Genomic DNA, 18,914 nt, shown 5'->3' with positions numbered 1-18,914 from the left:
CCGAGACCCCGGAGAAAATCCGACTCTGGGGGGGAGGGCGCTATACACTTTTCCACAGTGCCGTTAATTAACGGTGCTGTGGTTTAAGTACCCTTAACTACTGCTGTGAAAAGGCATATAGGCAGTCGTTAAGGGGTTAATGCCCCCTCTGTGTGCAGCCCTGACAGTCCAATTTGACAGACAGCAGGTAGGGGCGTCTTACCTTTACAAAAACTGTGGAGTTGCACTCCTGCAGCGCTTCCATTAAGCTGATCAAATGTAGACAGACCATCTCCACCATCTGCAAGAACAGGAAACATTACGGCGGTCGGCAGCAGTCATCTAGCAGAAGTCGCTATAACTTTTGCTGTCAGCATGATCTCCACTGTTGTATGTGATGTCTATACTAAGCAGAAAACGTTCTAGGGCAAATAAAAAAAGTCCCCACCTTCCGTCCTGCAATATCAGTACCCCCTTTTTTGCTTTTCCAATCAAATTCCCAAAGGCTGCAAAATATCAGCAACCAGAACAGGTAAAAGTAAAGGAATCTAGAAGGAAAATGGCCCTCCCCGAAGCACTAAATTTGCATTCTGCAGGCAGGTTTCTCAGCCTCGCTCCTGCGTTCTCTAAATGCCACTCAGGGCTGGACAGAAAGCAGCCCAGTGATATTATCTGCATAATCACATTTGCAGCGTGGAGATGAAATTAGTCGAGCTCTACAGGAACGCCAATTACCAGTGATTGACTGGACCATGCAGAGGAGTCCGGGCATCCATACTCACCACAGTATTGTGCGCCATGAGCTGCAGGATGCTGGGGGTGACTCTGCTCCAGAACTCCAGAGCCGTCAGGATGGCCGTGAAGCTGAACTCGTTTTGGTTCTGAACGGTTGGAGCGATGGCTGCCTGCTCGCAGTACACGGTCCACAGCTGGGCAAAGATGAAGGCATGGAAGAGCGAGCACATGTGGAGCACAGAGGTCTGCAGACATGAAATTTGCGTTATAGAGGCTGTCTGGATAAGAAATCCCATTATTCAATACCAGAAGTTAAATATCTGGGCTACAGATAGTGTCTCTTCCTCTGGAGGATACAGCATGACTGGCATTACAAAGACAGCTCCTTTAATAAGAAGGAAACTGTACAACAGTGTGTCCGTAAAGTCATGGTGCACTTTTGACTAGTCACCACAGGATCTATTTACAGTTTACATTTTGGCGCCCTTTCTCTGGCCCAATCATATCAGACCTGTTCATGGGGAGAGATAACAAGAACCAATCAAACAATACAAACTCATTTAAGCTGTTGCTGAGCCCCCAGCCAAATTAACCCCTGATAAACTGAACTCTGATTGATACACTGCCAGGTCTGTGACATCATGCAACCACAAGCTTATGCCAGCTGTGTGGTTTTCCATGCCAGTCGAGAGGTGGACGGTACAGAGGAAAGTTCAATGTGTTCTGTGCCTCGCTAGATTCGAATCCGTGACAAAAGTGATATGTGAATATTGGCGCATTTATAACGAAGCGCCACCACATAGGAATAAGGATAAGTAGTTGAAGGAAACCGGCAGTTTGGGTGAGAAACCCGGTGATAGGCCCATTTTTTATCTCGGAGCGGTCTGTGACGGCAAACACGTATCTTGACATGTTGGAATTGTATGCAATGCCACAAATTCCAGAAGGTGTCATCTTTCAACAGGACGGCGCTCCTCCACACTACGCCATCATTGTTCGTGAGTTTCTGGATGGAACATTCCCCAGGTGGTGGATAGGCAGTGGTTCTGTCAAGCCATGGCCACCACGATCCCCGGATCTGACACCCTTAGACTTTTACTTTTGGGGTTATGTGAAGCAACATGTGTACACTGAACGTATTAACAACATTAATAACTTAAAACAGAGAATAACAGACGTTATTCACTCTGTTACACCAGACGTCCTTACCCGTGTGTGGCAAGAACTTATCGTTTGGATGTGTGTAGGGCAACAAATGGAGTCACATCAAACTGCACTGAATAGGTTTGAAACTGGGAGAGTTTTTCTTTTATTTGTAGCAGATTTCTCATTTCTATCGTTTTTTGTTGCTTTCCAGTGACTGGTCAAAAGTGCACCATGACTTTACAGACACGCTGTATATATCAGTCTAATTGGACAATCCCTTTAAATCACAACTTCAAACACAATACGCTTTCCCTGCCCTTTGATTAATAATCACACTACCTGCGGTCTGATATGTCCTTATGCACTAAGACTGTCTATGTTCATATACAGAGTTGTCATGTTTTTTTGTCTTGCTGCTGCCTTACCTTTGATTGTTCAGGAAACCCGATGAGAATGACGATCAGATGATCAGCCACGTGAGAGCCGGCATCTAATGGGATTGGCATACAGGGTGAGGGTGAATTCACACAGACCACACCATGCGTAAGAGACCCCAAGAGAAGCCACGATAGAAGTCGGATGTGAGTGACACATTCGATGAACTCTTTAGGACTGCGGGGTGAGAAAGACAGAAACTGACTAGTATCATGTAGATTAATTTACACATTTCCCAGAATGCTCTGTTCTTGTCCTCACCCCTGCTGCATGGCTGATGGCGGATGGTATAACCAGGGAAGATATCGTATCACCGCTTTATTGTCCCGATGGTTTCCACGTGTTATTTCCATAGCAGCAATCTGGGCAAGACCAACCTTGAGATGTCCACCGAACGTGTCCTCATGCAAAGGCTGTGAGCAGGTCTTCATGTGGCTCTATGGGAGAGAGGAGGTAGGCTCATCACATGATATGCCAGACATGAGCGTCCGTGGTGGCCTTCCAAGGCTCCAGACTTACCTTCAGCTTGGTCAGTGTGTGCATATCTGCAATGAAATCCAAGATCTCCCCAATGTACTGTCTGGTGCACTCCATGGCTGCCGTGCCGCACTACAAAGGAGGACACAGGCAATGTCATCACATTGGAGACAGACCTTTTACTTCACAAAACCTTGAAGTGACAAGACACAAAGAGGACACAGAGAGAACACAGACAGGACAGACAGGACAGAAACCGGACAAAGATCGGTCCGCAGCAGCTTTCCATGCGTTTACAGTACAATGTAAACCTATGGATAATGCAATCCGCAGTGCCCATGCTGCGGAAAAAAACGCGCGGAAACGCTGCGGGTTACATTCCACAGCATGTGAATTCTTTGTGCGTTTTACACCTGCAGATTCCTGTTATGGAGCAGGTGTAAACCACTGCGGAATCCGCACAAAATCTGCGGCAAATCCGCAGGTAAAATGCAGTGCCTTTTACCTGCGGATTTCTCAAATCCGCTGCGGAAAAAGCCGCAGAGCTCAAAACCACGTGTGCACATACCCTAAATGTTTATATTTTTCTTCACCGAATACAGATTTTACCCATAAAGTGAGAGTGAAATATCAGTCAAGGAGGTAAAAGAAGCAATTTCTCTAATAAAGATATTATCAAGTTGCTGATTTTCATAAGTACTGCTGATTTATGAAATGAGAATGATAATTACACTTTCAAGTATTTTTCAAATCTACAGCTTGCTGTCACTTGAAAAAATACTATTAACCTGCAGATCTTGCAAAAAGGAAGAACGCAGCAGCACTCTGTAGAGAACAATAAATATGCGAACACAAAATCTCTCGTAATGGCTGAGTAAACTGTCATAAAAAGTAAAAAAAACTGAAAAAATTACTTAAGAAAGTGAAGGTTCTTAGCGCATTAATTGGCCAATTTATGTGAGCCCATCAACCGCGACAAGGTGACACTTCCCTGATAGGTCCTATCTATTTATATAATTGCCTTGTAATGTTTTAATTTCCTGTTCTGTCCAAATGTTACCGTATCCCAGAATTCCAAGCGGAGGAAGTTCACCGACCGCTATATTGGCACAGTTTTAATGTGACCGCCGCTATCTGTCTGCACAAAGATGGCGGCGGTTTGATTTATTGCGAATTACGCACAGGTGCAGTGAATCATTTGGCTGATCCCGGGGTTTTCCCACGAACCAAAGTTCATTTTAAAAATTGACTGTGTCTGACCGTGTACGGAGCATACCACATCTCCTGGGCAGGGAAGGAAGCAAAAAATAATACTGACATTACAGCAGGGGATCACAGTGGATTCATTTTGTGAGATAAAATATTTCACTGTTTTAAAAAAAATATTTTACCTCACAAAATGTAACCGCTGCGATCTCTTGCTGTAATGTCAGTATTGTCTTTTGCTTCCTCCCCTGCCCAGGAGCTGTGGTGAGTGTGTCTGACCTTGTACGGCGCATACCACATCTCCTGGGCAGGGGAGGAAGTAAAAGACAATACTGACATTACAGCAGGGGAACACGGTGGTTTCATTTTGTGAAGTAAAATATTTCACTGACAGTTTTTAAAAAATATTTTACCTTACAGAATGTATCCTCTGATCTCCTGCTGTAATGTCAGTATTGTCTTTTGCTTCCTCCCCTGCCCAGGAGCTCTGGTATGTTCGGTACATAGTCAGACACAGACAATTTTTAAAATGAACTGTTGTTTGAGGGAAAACCCCTTTAAAAAGCAAATATCAACACCAACATGACTCCTCCTAAAAAGTACGCCAATGACAATGAAAGGAAAGCAGCAAAGGCACATGTCAAAGACAACAAAGGGCAAATGAGACTCTTGAAGAGCAACAGCATCACTGGGACAAAAACAATGCATATAAGCGTAGGCGTCAAGCACATGAGTCCCCTGATACAAAAGTCATTAGATTATCACAGGATGCCATTAGGCAACAACAGCGCCTCATGCCTACCCCCATCATGACATTACTGCCCTCCCGATGCGATAGCATCAGGCCTCCATCTAGTCATCTAATAAATGCCTCTCTTGTGCTATAAAAGTCTACAGTGTGAATAGGGAAACATGCCTCTCCTGGGTTACAAATGTGCACATTAAAGTAAGCTGTTAGGAACCAGAGTTGATTATAAATACGCTTGGGCTGATGGGTGGGGTGCAGAGTCAGAAAGGAGGAGGTAACAACCTCTGATGGGGTTAATCTGCATATTAATGGCATTGTGAATCTGTCCGGTGCTGACACTTAAGGTACCTTCACACTGAGCAACTTTAGAACGATAACGATCCGTGACGTTGCAGCGTCCTGGATAGCGATATCGTTGTGTTTGACACCCAGCAGCAATCAGGATCCTGCTGTGACATTGCTGGTCGGAGCTAGAAGGCCAGAACTTTATTTTGTCGCTGGATCACCCGCTGACATCGCTGAATCAGCGTGTGTGACGCCGATCCAGCGATGTGTTCACTTGTAACCAGGGTAAACATCGGGTTACTAAGCGCAGGGCCGCGCTTGGTAACCCGATATTTACCCTGGTTACCATTGTAAATGTAAAAAAAAAAAACACTACATACTTACATTCCGGTGTCTGTCGCGTCCCCCGGCGTCAGCTTCCCTGCACTGTGTCAGCGCCGGCCGGCCGTAAAGCAGAGCACAGCGGTGACGTCACCGCTCTGCTTTACGGCCGGCGCTTACACAGTGCAGGGAAGCTGACGCCGGGGGACGCGACAGACACCGGAATGTAAGTATGTAGTGTTTTTTTTTTTACATTTACAATGGTAACCAGGGTAAACATCGGGTTACTAACTGCGCTTAGTAACCCGATGTTTACCCTGGTTACCCGGGGACTTCGGCATCGTTGGTCGCTGGAGAGCTGTCTGTGTGATAGCTCTCCAGCGACCACACAACGACTAAACAGCGACGCTGCAGCGATCGGCATCGTTGTCTATATCGCTGCAGCGTCGCTTAATGTGACGGTACCTTTAGACCCACGATGCTAGAAAGAAATTAACTTTATTCCCCCGGGAGGGTTCTGGATTCAGTCCCCGTGGTGGCGACTACACGGGTTCAATCACTGCTCACAGTATAGAGAACGGCTTAATGACAGCAGCTCATCATTAGGGCCACTGTCAGTCAGTGCGGGGGGCGCGGTTACAGCCGACGCTCTATATACACTGAGCGGTGACTGAACCAACGTCAGCGTGGCCCCCCATGACTAAAACCGAAAACCTGCAGGGGGGGAATAAAATTAATTTCTTCCTGACAGTGTGGATCTGAGTGCCAGCGCTGCCGGGAGGAGTCCCTTATCACCTTTATGGTTTGCGCTGGTCATAGAGCCACTGGCCATACGTATCAGATCAGACCAAATTTATAGAGGAATAATTCACAAATCTGGGTAGGATCATCTGACCTATGTATCTGCTATTATTTGTATCATCACCAGATACATCAATCTCATTCTTGCTATATCAAAGATCCAACTTACTAATTTCCGTGGTATTCGCTCTAAGTGTGGAAAATGAACTCAAACACCTAGGTATTGTTTCATCTAGTAAAGCCTTGGAGATGATCACTCTTAATGTTTCCCCCCTTGATTCCCTTATTTATGGATACAGTTAAACTATGAACTGCCCTCGCTCTCTCTGCAGAAGACAGAATTATTCTTATTAAAATTGTTGCCCAACTTAAATGCTTATATATTTTACAACACATTTTTATATGGATATTAAATTCCTTTCAACAAACCCTCAATGCTATGATCATCTCCATAGTGTGTGGATCTTCTAGACCCAAGGTACAATTGGCAAAATTACAAAGACCCAAAACATGCTAGAATGGCGCTCTCTAACATGTTTTTATATTTTTTGTCAAGTCAGCTTAAATACCTAGAGCAGGGGTCCCCAACTCCAGGCCTCGAGGGCCGCCAACAGTGCAGGTTTTCAGGATTTCTTTAGTATTGCATCGGTGGTAATGTGATCATCTGCACAGGTGATGATTCCAACCCCTGTGCAATACTAAGGAAATCCTGAAAACCTGCACTGTTCGCGGCCCTCGAGGCCTGGAGTTGGGGACCCCTGACCTAGAGCCTTGGGTTCAGGCCGATGTGACTAAACCTGAAAGGTAATTGGCGAATTGTCTGGATTCTACTCTCTTATGGCCTATACTCGAAGATCAAATCTGTCCAAGAAAAAACAAGCTACTTCCCATTCATAAATTGTCCAGAAAACTATGGATGGAAGTTAAAAAAGTACGTATATAATTACAGGAATATCCCACTGGAAGCCCCACTATGGCATAACCCTGGACTACTTCATTTTGAAATACTTCTGAATTTTGCATTGTGGGGGAAGAGAGGGATATTAACCGCTTCACGTCATGACCATTTTCCCGTCCCCTTCTTCCAAGAGCCATAACATTTTTATTTGTCAATATAGCCGTTATGAGGGCTTGTTTTCTGCGGGAAGAGTTGTACTTTTGAATGACACCATTCATTTTACCATACGGAATACTAGAAAACAGGAAAGTAATTCCAAGTGTGGTGACATTGCAAAAAAAGGGCAATTCCACAATTGTTTTCTGTGTTTTTTATTTACCAGTCTCACTCTATGGTAAAACTGACATGGCAGTATGATTCCCCAGTTCCGAGTACGCCCATACCAAACATGAATAGTTTATTTTATATTTAAGACCTTAGGTATCCATGGTTACGACCACTGATAGTGTAACAGTTAGCTAGTTCCTAGTGGTCGTGGATAAATATCTACAGATACGACACACACTTAATATACAGTTTTCTGGTAGAAATGTGTTTTTTTCCTCTTTTCCTCTAATTGGTATTGTCAAATCTCAAGGCCTAGGTAGATTGATCTCTAGGGTATATTCCTTGCTCATACATGCTAATACACTTGTAGATTGTGAGCCTTCGCAGGCAGGGTCCTCACTCCTCCTGTACCAGTTATGACTTGTATTGTTTAAGATTATTGTACTTGTTTTTATTATGTATACCCCTCCTCACATGTAAAGCGCCATGGAATGAATGGCGCTATAACAATAAATAATAATAATAATACACTGGATATATGGAAATCCAAGATTCCATCACTGGGCGATGAGTTAGCTGTGGATTTACTTGAATCCCATCTATATTTGTCTCTGGATGTAAATAATAAGTTAATTAAGTTATGTATCATGCATCAGAGTTCTCTCACACTGGTTAGGTGGAGGAAGATGGGCAAAATTAGGGATGCCATGTGCTTAAAGTGTGGTTCTAAAAATGTGGATTTTTGGCAGATGATGTGGCAGATTCTTTTGAGAAGAAACACTAGAATTTTTATCTATATAATAAATCAGTATCGTTATATTTGTTTGGATAATGAAACATGGCCCCATCATTTTCATATATTTCTCAGAGAGTCTTTATTTCTAGCTAGGAAAACAATAGCTATGCAATGGATAGACGACCTCCAAATCATTCCATGTGGATAAAAATGGTGAAATCTGTGCTTTCATATGAACACTGTATACATAAAAATAGGAAGTGCCCAGAAAAGTTTCAAAAAGTGTTAGGGGATATTGGTTAGATCTCAGCAAACAGGAAAAACTCCTAAACCCCTTTTGGCTAACGTTCAAGACATGGTGAAAATAGTGGGTAGAGGTTATAACAATAAGGTTTAATATAAATTACATTCTGAAACTAGATCCTGAGTCAAGTAAGTCTTGTTCATCTATAAGTTGTTGATTTGTATGATTTATCGACATCTCACTCTGAGTGACGTTGTAATTGTATAACTGCAATGCATGAAGCCTGATTAATCTTCAGCATGCTTTGTTACGAGTCTGAATATTCAGAATTGATTGTTATCATTTAAAAAGTCACTATGTTGTTGGCCATTGTCATATTATTACCTTTTCAATAAAACGAGTGAAAAAAAACAAAACTCCAGAGGAGCATAGGAGATCTGGATTGTGGCGGCAGAAGACATCTATAGTTATCAGAAGTTTATTAGTTTGCTCTATCGTATCGGCCGCTGGGGAAGATGACGAAGGGAACATCGTCATTCGGAAAGCGTCGCAATAAGACGCACACTCTGTGCCGTCGCTGCGGGTCTAAGGCCTACCATCTGTGGAAAGTGTGGATACCCAGCCAAGCGCAAGAGAAAGTACAACTGGAGTGCCAAGGCGAAGAGACGCAATACCACCGGCACTGGCCGCATGCGACATCTGAAAGTTGTGAACCGCAGATTCAAAAATGGATTCCGTGAAGGCACAACACCTAAACCCAAGAGGGCCGCAGTGGCGGCTTCAAGCTCATCTTAAGGACAGAAATTTGTTATAATAAATGTGGCGGAAAAAAAAAAAAAAAAAAAAGAAGTTTATTAGTTTGACAGGATATTAAGCAGCACCCACACTAAATCCACTATAAAACCTACATTCTACTGTCTAAATCTCCCTTTATACTGATTGATGTCTGAGACTTAATGAGACCTCATAGAGTTACTGTTTACAGTGAGAAAATCTGACACGGGAGCGCCCCACTGCATAAATCTGTAGCATTACCACGGACAAGCAGCGCCAGCCTGATAGACTAACAGTTGCGGCCCCAGCAAGTCTCCCCGGCATCCATTAATTTTTATCTATTTAATGAAGATGAAATATGTCAAATTTTAAAGGCAGAAGGAGAAGACGAACAAAAAGTCTGATCATCCTCTCCACATAACCAGGGAAGATACCAGAAAAAAATGCACACGTGAAGATTCCATTACACAGACAAATCTATCACACTCCACATGAAATCTGCTCCCAAACACACACACCAACATATCAGAAATACAAAGTCAGCTCACAGGCGGCAACGAAAATAATAAATTATTACAGCAGTATTACAGTAGTTATATTATTGTACATAGGAGCAGTATTATATTAGTTATATTCTTGTACATAGGGGGCAGTATTATAGTAATAATATTCTTGTACATAGGAGCAGTACTATAGTAGTTATATTCTTGTACATAGGGGCAGTATTATAGCAGTTATATTCTTCTACACATAAGCAGTATTATAGTAGTTATATTCTTGTACATAGGGGCAGTATTATAGTAGTTATATTCTTGTACATAGGGGGCAGTATTATAGTAATAATATTCTTGTACATAGGGGAGTATTATAGTACATATATTCTTGTACATAGGGGCAGTATTATAGCAGTTATATTCTTCTACACATGAGCAGTATTATAGTAGTTATATTCTTGTACATAGGGGCAGTATTATAGTAGTTATATTCTTGTACATAGGGGCAGTATTATAGTAGTTATATTCTTGTACATAGGGGCAGTATTATAGTAGTTATATTCTTGTACATAGGGGCAGTATTATAGTAGTTATATTATTGTACATAGGAGCAGTATTATAGTAGTTATATTCTTGTACATAGGGGCAGTATTATAGTAGTTATATTCTTGTACACAGGGGCAGTATTATAGTAGTTATATTATTGTACACAGGAGCAGTATTATAGTAGTTATATTCTTGTACATAGGGGCAGTATTATAGTAGTTATATTCTTGTACACAGGGGCAGTATTATAGTAGTTATATTATTGTACATAGGAGCAGTATTATAGTAGTTATATTCTTGTACATAGGAGCAGTATAATAGTAGTTATATTCTTGTACATAGGAGCAGTATTATAGTAGTTATATTCGTGTACATAGGGGCAGTATTATAGTAGTTATATTCTTGTACATAGGGGCAGTATTATAGTAGTTGTATTCTTGTACATAGCAGCAGTATTATAGTAGTTGAATTCTTGTACATAGAGGCAGTATTATAGTAGTTATATTCTTATACATAGGGGGCAGTATTATAGTAGTTATATTCTTGTACATAGGGGCAGTATTATAGTAGTTATATTCTTGTACATAGGGGCAGTATTATAGTAGTTATATTATTGTACATAGGAGCAGTATTATAGTAGTTATATTCTTGTACATAGGAGCAGTATAATAGTAGTTATATTCTTGTACATAGGAGCAGTATTATAGTAGTTATATTCGTGTACATAGGGGCAGTATTATAGTAGTTATATTCTTGTACATAGGGGCAGTATTATAGTAGTTGTATTCTTGTACATAGGAGCAGTATTATAGTAGTTGAATTCTTGTACATAGAGGCAGTATTATAGTAGTTATATTTTTATACATAGGGGCAGTATTATAGTAGCTATATTCTTGTACATAGGGGCAGTATTATAGTAGTTATATTATTGTACATAGGAGCAGTATTATAGTAGTTATATTCTTGTACATAGGAGCAGTATAATAGTAGTTATATTCTTGTACATAGGAGCAGTATTATAGTAGTTATATTCGTGTACATAGGGGCAGTATTATAGTAGTTATATTCTTGTACATAGGGGCAGTATTATAGTAGTTGTATTCTTGTACATAGGAGCAGTATTATAGTAGTTGAATTCTTGTACATAGAGGCAGTATTATGGTAGTTATATTTTTATACATAGGGGCAGTATTATAGTAGTTATATTCTTGTACATAGGGGCAGTATTATAGTAGTTATATTCTTGTACATAGGGGCAGTATTATAGTAGTTATATTATTGTACATAGGAGCAGTATTATAGTAGTTATATTCTTGTACATAGGGGCAGTATTATAGTAGTTATATTCTTGTACACAGGGGCAGTATTATAGTAGTTATATTATTGTACACAGGAGCAGTATTATAGTAATAATATTCTTGTACATAGGAGCAGTACTATAGTAGTTATATTCTTGTACATAGGGGCAGTATTATAGCAGTTATATTCTTCTACACATAAGCAGTATTATAGTAGTTATATTCTTGTACATAGGGGCAGTATTATAGTAGTTATATTCTTGTACATAGGGGGCAGTATTATAGTAATAATATTCTTGTACATAGGGGAGTATTATAGTACATATATTCTTGTACATAGGGGCAGTATTATAGCAGTTATATTCTTCTACACATGAGCAGTATTATAGTAGTTATATTCTTGTACATAGGGGCAGTATTATAGTAGTTATATTATTGTACATAGGAGCAGTATCATAGTAGTTATATTCTTGTACATAGGGGCAGTATTATAGTAGTTATATTCTTGTACACAGGGGCAGTATTATAGTAGTTATATTATTGTACACAGGAGCAGTATTATAGTAGTTATATTCTTGTACATAGGGGCAGTATTATAGTAGTTATATTCTTGTACACAGGGGCAGTATTATAGTAGTTATATTCTTGTACATAGGGGGCAGTATTATAGTAATAATATTCTTGTACATAGGGGAGTATTATAGTACATATATTCTTGTACATAGGGGCAGTATTATAGCAGTTATATTCTTCTACACATGAGCAGTATTATAGTAGTTATATTCTTGTACATAGGGGCAGTATTATAGTAGTTATATTATTGTACATAGGAGCAGTATTATAGTAGTTATATTCTTGTACATAGGGGCAGTATTATAGTAGTTATATTCTTGTACACAGGGGCAGTATTATAGTAGTTATATTATTGTACACAGGAGCAGTATTATAGTAGTTATATCCTTGTACATAGGGGCAGTATTATAGTAGTTATATTCTTGTACACAGGGGCAGTATTATAGTAGTTATATTATTGTACATAGGAGCAGTATTATAGTAGTTATATTCTTGTACATAGGAGCAGTATAATAGTAGTTATATTCTTGTACATAGGAGCAGTATTATAGTAGTTATATTCGTGTACATAGGGGCAGTATTATAGTAGTTATATTCTTGTACATAGGGGCAGTATTATAGTAGTTGTATTCTTGTACATAGCAGCAGTATTATAGTAGTTGAATTCTTGTACATAGAGGCAGTATTATAGTAGTTATATTCTTATACATAGGGGGCAGTATTATAGTAGTTATATTCTTGTACATAGGGGCAGTATTATAGTAGTTATATTCTTGTACATAGGGGCAGTATTATAGTAGTTATATTATTGTACATAGGAGCAGTATTATAGTAGTTATATTCTTGTACATAGGAGCAGTATAATAGTAGTTATATTCTTGTACATAGGAGCAGTATTATAGTAGTTATATTCGTGTACATAGGGGCAGTATTATAGTAGTTATATTCTTGTACATAGGGGCAGTATTATAGTAGTTGTATTCTTGTACATAGGAGCAGTATTATAGTAGTTGAATTCTTGTACATAGAGGCAGTATTATAGTAGTTATATTTTTATACATAGGGGCAGTATTATAGTAGCTATATTCTTGTACATAGGGGCAGTATTATAGTAGTTATATTATTGTACATAGGAGCAGTATTATAGTAGTTATATTCTTGTACATAGGAGCAGTATAATAGTAGTTATATTCTTGTACATAGGAGCAGTATTATAGTAGTTATATTCGTGTACATAGGGGCAGTATTATAGTAGTTATATTCTTGTACATAGGGGCAGTATTATAGTAGTTGTATTCTTGTACATAGGAGCAGTATTATAGTAGTTGAATTCTTGTACATAGAGGCAGTATTATGGTAGTTATATTTTTATACATAGGGGCAGTATTATAGTAGTTATATTCTTGTACATAGGGGCAGTATTATAGTAGTTATATTCTTGTACATAGGGGCAGTATTATAGTAGTTATATTATTGTACATAGGAGCAGTATTATAGTAGTTATATTCTTGTACATAGGGGCAGTATTATAGCAGTTATATTCTTGTACACAGGGGCAGTATTATAGTAGTTATATTATTGTACACAGGAGCAGTATTATAGTAATAATATTCTTGCACATAGGAGCAGTACTATAGTAGTTATATTCTTGTACATAGGGGCAGTATTATAGCAGTTATATTCTTCTACACATAAGCAGTATTATAGTAGTTATATTCTTGTACATAGGGGCAGTATTATAGTAGTTATATTCTTGTACATAGGGGGCAGTATTATAGTAATAATATTCTTGTACATAGGGGAGTATTATAGTACATATATTCTTGTACATAGGGGCAGTATTATAGCAGTTATATTCTTCTACACATGAGCAGTATTATAGTAGTTATATTCTTGTACATAGGGGCAGTATTATAGTAGTTATATTCTTGTACATAGGGGCAGTATTATAGTAGTTATATTCTTGTACATAGGGGCAGTATTATAGTAGTTATATTATTGTACATAGGAGCAGTATTATAGTAGTTATATTCTTGTACATAGGGGCAGTATTATAGTAGTTATATTCTTGTACACAGGGGCAGTATTATAGTAGTTATATTATTGTACACAGGAGCAGTATTATAGTAGTTATATTCTTGTACATAGGGGCAGTATTATAGTAGTTATATTCTTGTACACAGGGGCAGTATTATAGTAGTTATATTATTGTACATAGGAGCAGTATTATAGTAGTTATATTCTTGTACATAGGAGCAGTATAATAGTAGTTATATTCTTGTACATAGGAGCAGTATTATAGTAGTTATATTCGTGTACATAGGGGCAGTATTATAGTAGTTATATTCTTGTACATAGGGGCAGTATTATAGTAGTTGTATTCTTGTACATAGCAGCAGTATTATAGTAGTTGAATTCTTGTACATAGAGGCAGTATTATAGTAGTTATATTCTTATACATAGGGGGCAGTATTATAGTAGTTATATTCTTGTACATAGGGGCAGTATTATAGTAGTTATATTCTTGTACATAGGGGCAGTATTATAGTAGTTATATTATTGTACATAGGAGCAGTATTATAGTAGTTATATTCTTGTACATAGGAGCAGTATAATAGTAGTTATATTCTTGTACATAGGAGCAGTATTATAGTAGTTATATTCGTGTACATAGGGGCAGTATTATAGTAGTTATATTCTTGTACATAGGGGCAGTATTATAGTAGTTGTATTCTTGTACATAGGAGCAGTATTATAGTAGTTGAATTCTTGTACATAGAGGCAGTATTATAGTAGTTATATTTTTATACATAGGGGCAGTATTATAGTAGCTATATTCTTGTACATAGGGGCAGTATTATAGTAGTTATATTATTGTACATAGGAGCAGTATTATAGTAGTTATATTCTTGTACATAGGAGCAGTATAATAGTAGTTATATTCTTGTACATAGGAGCAGTATTATAGTAGTTATATTCGTGTACATAGGGGCAGTATTATAGTAGTTATATTCTTGTACATAGGGGCAGTATTATAGTAGTTGTATTCTTGTACATAGGAGCAGTATTATAGTAGTTGAATTCTTGTACATAGAGGCAGTATTATGGTAGTTATATTTTTATACATAGGGGCAGTATTATAGTAGTTATATTCTTGTACATAGGGGCAGTATTATAGTAGTTATATTCTTGTACATAGAGAGCAGTATTATAGTAGTTATATTCTACATAGGGGCAGTATTATAGTAGTTATATTCTACATAGGGGCAGTATTATAGTAGTTATATTCTTGTACATAGAGAGCAGTATTATAGTAGATATATTATTCTACATAGGGGCAGTATTATAGTAGTTATATTCTTGTACATAGGGGCAGTATTATAGTAGTTATATTCTTGTACATAGGAGCAGTATTATAGTAGTTATATTCTTGTACATAGGAGCAGTATTATAGTAGTTATATTATTATACATAGGGAGCAGTGTTTTAGTAGTTATATTCTTGTACATAGGGGGCAGTATTATAGTAATAATATTCTTGTACATAGGAGCAGTACTATAGTAGTTATATTCTTGTACATAGGGGCAGTATTATAGCAGTTATATTCTTCTACACATGAGCAGTATTATAGTAGTTATATTCTTGTACATAGGGGCAGTATTATAGTAGTTATATTCTTGTACATAGGGGGCAGTATTATAGTAATAATATTCTTGTACATAGGGGAGTATTATAGTACATATATTCTTGTACATAGGGGCAGTATTATAGCAGTTATATTCTTCTACACATGAGCAGTATTATAGTAGTTATATTCTTGTACATAGGGGCAGTATTGTAGTAGTTATATTCTTGTACACGGGGGCAGTATTATAGTAGTTATATTATTGTACATAGGAGCAGTATTATAGTAGTTATATTCTTGTACATAGGAGCAGTATAATAGTAGTTATATTCTTGTACATAGGAGCAGTATTATAGTAGTTATATTCGTGTACACAGGGGCAGTATTATAGTAGTTGTATTCTTGTACATAGGGGCAGTATTATAGTAGTTGTATTCTTGTACATAGCAGCAGTATTATAGTAGTTGAATTCTTGTACATAGAGGCAGTATTATAGTAGTTATATTCTTATACATAGGGGGCAGTATTATAGTAGTTATATTCTTGTACATAGGGGCAGTATTATAGTAGTTATATTCTTGTACATAGGGGCAGTATTATAGTAGTTATATTATTGTACATAGGAGCAGTATTATAGTAGTTATATTCTTGTACATAGGAGCAGTATAATAGTAGTTATATTCTTGTACATAGGAGCAGTATTATAGTAGTTATATTCGTGTACATAGGGGCAGTATTATAGTAGTTATATTCTTGTACATAGGGGCAGTATTATAGTAGTTGTATTCTTGTACATAGGAGCAGTATTATAGTAGTTGAATTCTTGTACATAGAGGCAGTATTATAGTAGTTATATTTTTATACATAGGGGCAGTATTATAGTAGCTATATTCTTGTACATAGGGGCAGTATTATAGTAGTTATATTATTGTACATAGGAGTAGTATTATAGTAGTTATATTCTTGTACATAGGAGCAGTATAATAGTAGTTATATTCTTGTACATAGGAGCAGTATTATAGTAGTTATATTCGTGTACATAGGGGCAGTATTATAGTAGTTATATTCTTGTACATAGGGGCAGTATTATAGTAGTTGTATTCTTGTACATAGGAGCAGTATTATAGTAGTTGAATTCTTGTACATAGAGGCAGTATTATAGTAGTTATATTTTTATACATAGGGGCAGTATTATAGTAGTTATATTCTTGTACATAGGGGCAGTATTATAGTAGTTATATTCTTGTACATAGAGAGCAGTATTATAGTAGTTATATTCTACATAGGGGCAGTATTATAGTAGTTATATTCTTGTACATAGGGGCAGTATTATAGTAGTTATATTCTTGTACATAGGGGCAGTATTATAGTAGTTATATTCTTGTACATAGGAGCAGTATTATAGTAGTTATATTATTATACATAGGGAGCAGTGTTTTAGTAGTTATATTCTACATAGGGGCAGTATTATAGTAGTTATATTGTTGTACATAGAGAGCAGTATTATAGTAGATATATTATTCTACATAGGGGCAGTATTATAGTAGGTATATTATTATACATAGGGAGCAGTGTTTTAGTAGTTATATTCTACATAGGGGCAGTATTATAGTAGTTATATTGTTGTACATAGAGAGCAGTATTATAGTAGATATATTATTCTACATAGGGGCAGTATTATAGTAGTTATATTATTATACATAGGGAGCAGTGTTTTAGTAGTTATATTCTTGTACATAGGGGCAGTATTATAGCAGCTATATTCTTGTACATAGGAGCAGTATTATAGTAGTTATATTCTTGTACATAGAGGGCAGTTTTATAGTAGTCATAATCTTGTACATAGGAGCAGTATTATAGTAGGTATATTCTTGTACATAGAGGGCAGTATCATAGTAGTTATATTCTTGTACATAGAGGGCAGTGTCATAGTAGTTATATTCTTATACATAGGGGGCAGTATTATAGTAGTTATATTCTTGTACATAGGAGCGGTATTATAGTAGTTATATTCTTGTACATAGGGGCAGTATTATAGTAGTTATATTCTTGTACATAGGGGCAGTATTATAGTAGTTATATTCTTGTACATAGGAGCAGTATTATAGTAGTTAAATTCTTGTACATAGGGGCAGTATTATAGCAGTTATATTCTTGTACATAGGAACAGTATTATAGTAGTTATATTCTTGTACATAGGGGCAGTATTATAGTAGTTATATTCTTATACATAGGGGCAGTATTATAGTAGTTATATTCTTGCACATAGGGGCAGTATAATAGTAGTTATATTATTGTACATAGGAGCAGTATTATAGTAGTTATATTCTTGTACATAGGAGCAGTATTATAGTAGTTATATTCTTGTACATAGGAGCAGTATTATAGTAGTTATATTCTTGTACATAGGGGGCAGTATTATAGTAGTTATATTCTTGTGTATAGTAGCAGTATTATAATAGTTATATTCTTGTACATAGGGGCAGTATTATAGTAGTTACATTATTGTACATAGGAGCAGCATTCTAGTTATTATATTCTAGTACATAGGGGGCAGTATTATAGTAGTTATATTCTTGTACATAGAGAGCAGTATTATAGTAGATATATTATTCTACATAGGGGCAGTATTATAGTAGTTATATTCTTGTACATAGGGGCAGTATTATAGTAGTTATATTCTTGTACATAGGGGCAGTATTATAGTAGTTATATTCTTGTACATAGGAGCAGTATTATAGTAGTTATATTATTATACATAGGGAGCAGTGTTTTAGTAGTTATATTCTTGTACATAGGAGTAGTGTTATAGTAGTTATATTCTTGTACATAGGGGGCAGTATTATAGTAGTTATATTCTTGTGTATAGTAGCAGTATTATAATAGTTATATTCTTGTACATAGGGGCAGTATTATAGTAGTTACATTCTTGTACATAGGAGCAGCATTCTAGTTATTATATTCTAGTACATAGGGGGCAGTATTATAGTAGTTATATTATTGTACATTTTGAGCGGTGTTACAGTGTAACTAAACATTCAGGATGCAGACCTTTTTATTTTATTGTGGTGCTGATGAAAATATTACAATAATATAGCAGCGAGCTGTAATGCAAGATGCCTGATCATGAGCCTTATTTTATTTCTGAGCTGCTAAATTTTCTTAAAAATTACTTTTAACATTTCCTGGTGAGATCATGCATTTAAAAAATGCTGTTTTTATCCTGACATTATTAAAGTCCTGACTAATTTTTTATTAGCAAGAGA

At 37.1% G+C, this 18,914-nt stretch overlaps 1 protein-coding gene and 1 pseudogene across 1 annotated transcript in view; one reads left to right on the top strand and one right to left on the bottom strand.

Moving 5' to 3' along the window:
• Positions 1-18,914, bottom strand: part of UNC79 (unc-79 homolog, NALCN channel complex subunit) — a 305,852-nt gene that overhangs the window by 11,104 nt on the left and 275,834 nt on the right. The window contains exons 45-49 of the mRNA XM_069737139.1: positions 2,815-2,904; positions 2,557-2,732; positions 2,286-2,472; positions 762-959; positions 203-280 (exon numbers count right to left, since the gene is read on the bottom strand). Coding sequence (XP_069593240.1) covers positions 203-280; positions 762-959; positions 2,286-2,472; positions 2,557-2,732; positions 2,815-2,904 — 729 coding nt within the window. The remainder of the gene's footprint in view (positions 1-202; positions 281-761; positions 960-2,285; positions 2,473-2,556; positions 2,733-2,814; positions 2,905-18,914) is intronic.
• Positions 8,832-9,187, top strand: LOC138658113 (large ribosomal subunit protein eL37 pseudogene; annotated as a pseudogene).

This window comes from Ranitomeya imitator, chromosome 1, assembly GCF_032444005.1.
Source record: "Ranitomeya imitator isolate aRanImi1 chromosome 1, aRanImi1.pri, whole genome shotgun sequence".
Taxonomy (NCBI): Eukaryota; Metazoa; Chordata; class Amphibia; order Anura; family Dendrobatidae; genus Ranitomeya; species Ranitomeya imitator.
The sequence above is the reverse complement of the archived record's forward strand: the minus strand, read 5'-3'. Positions and strand labels throughout refer to the sequence as shown.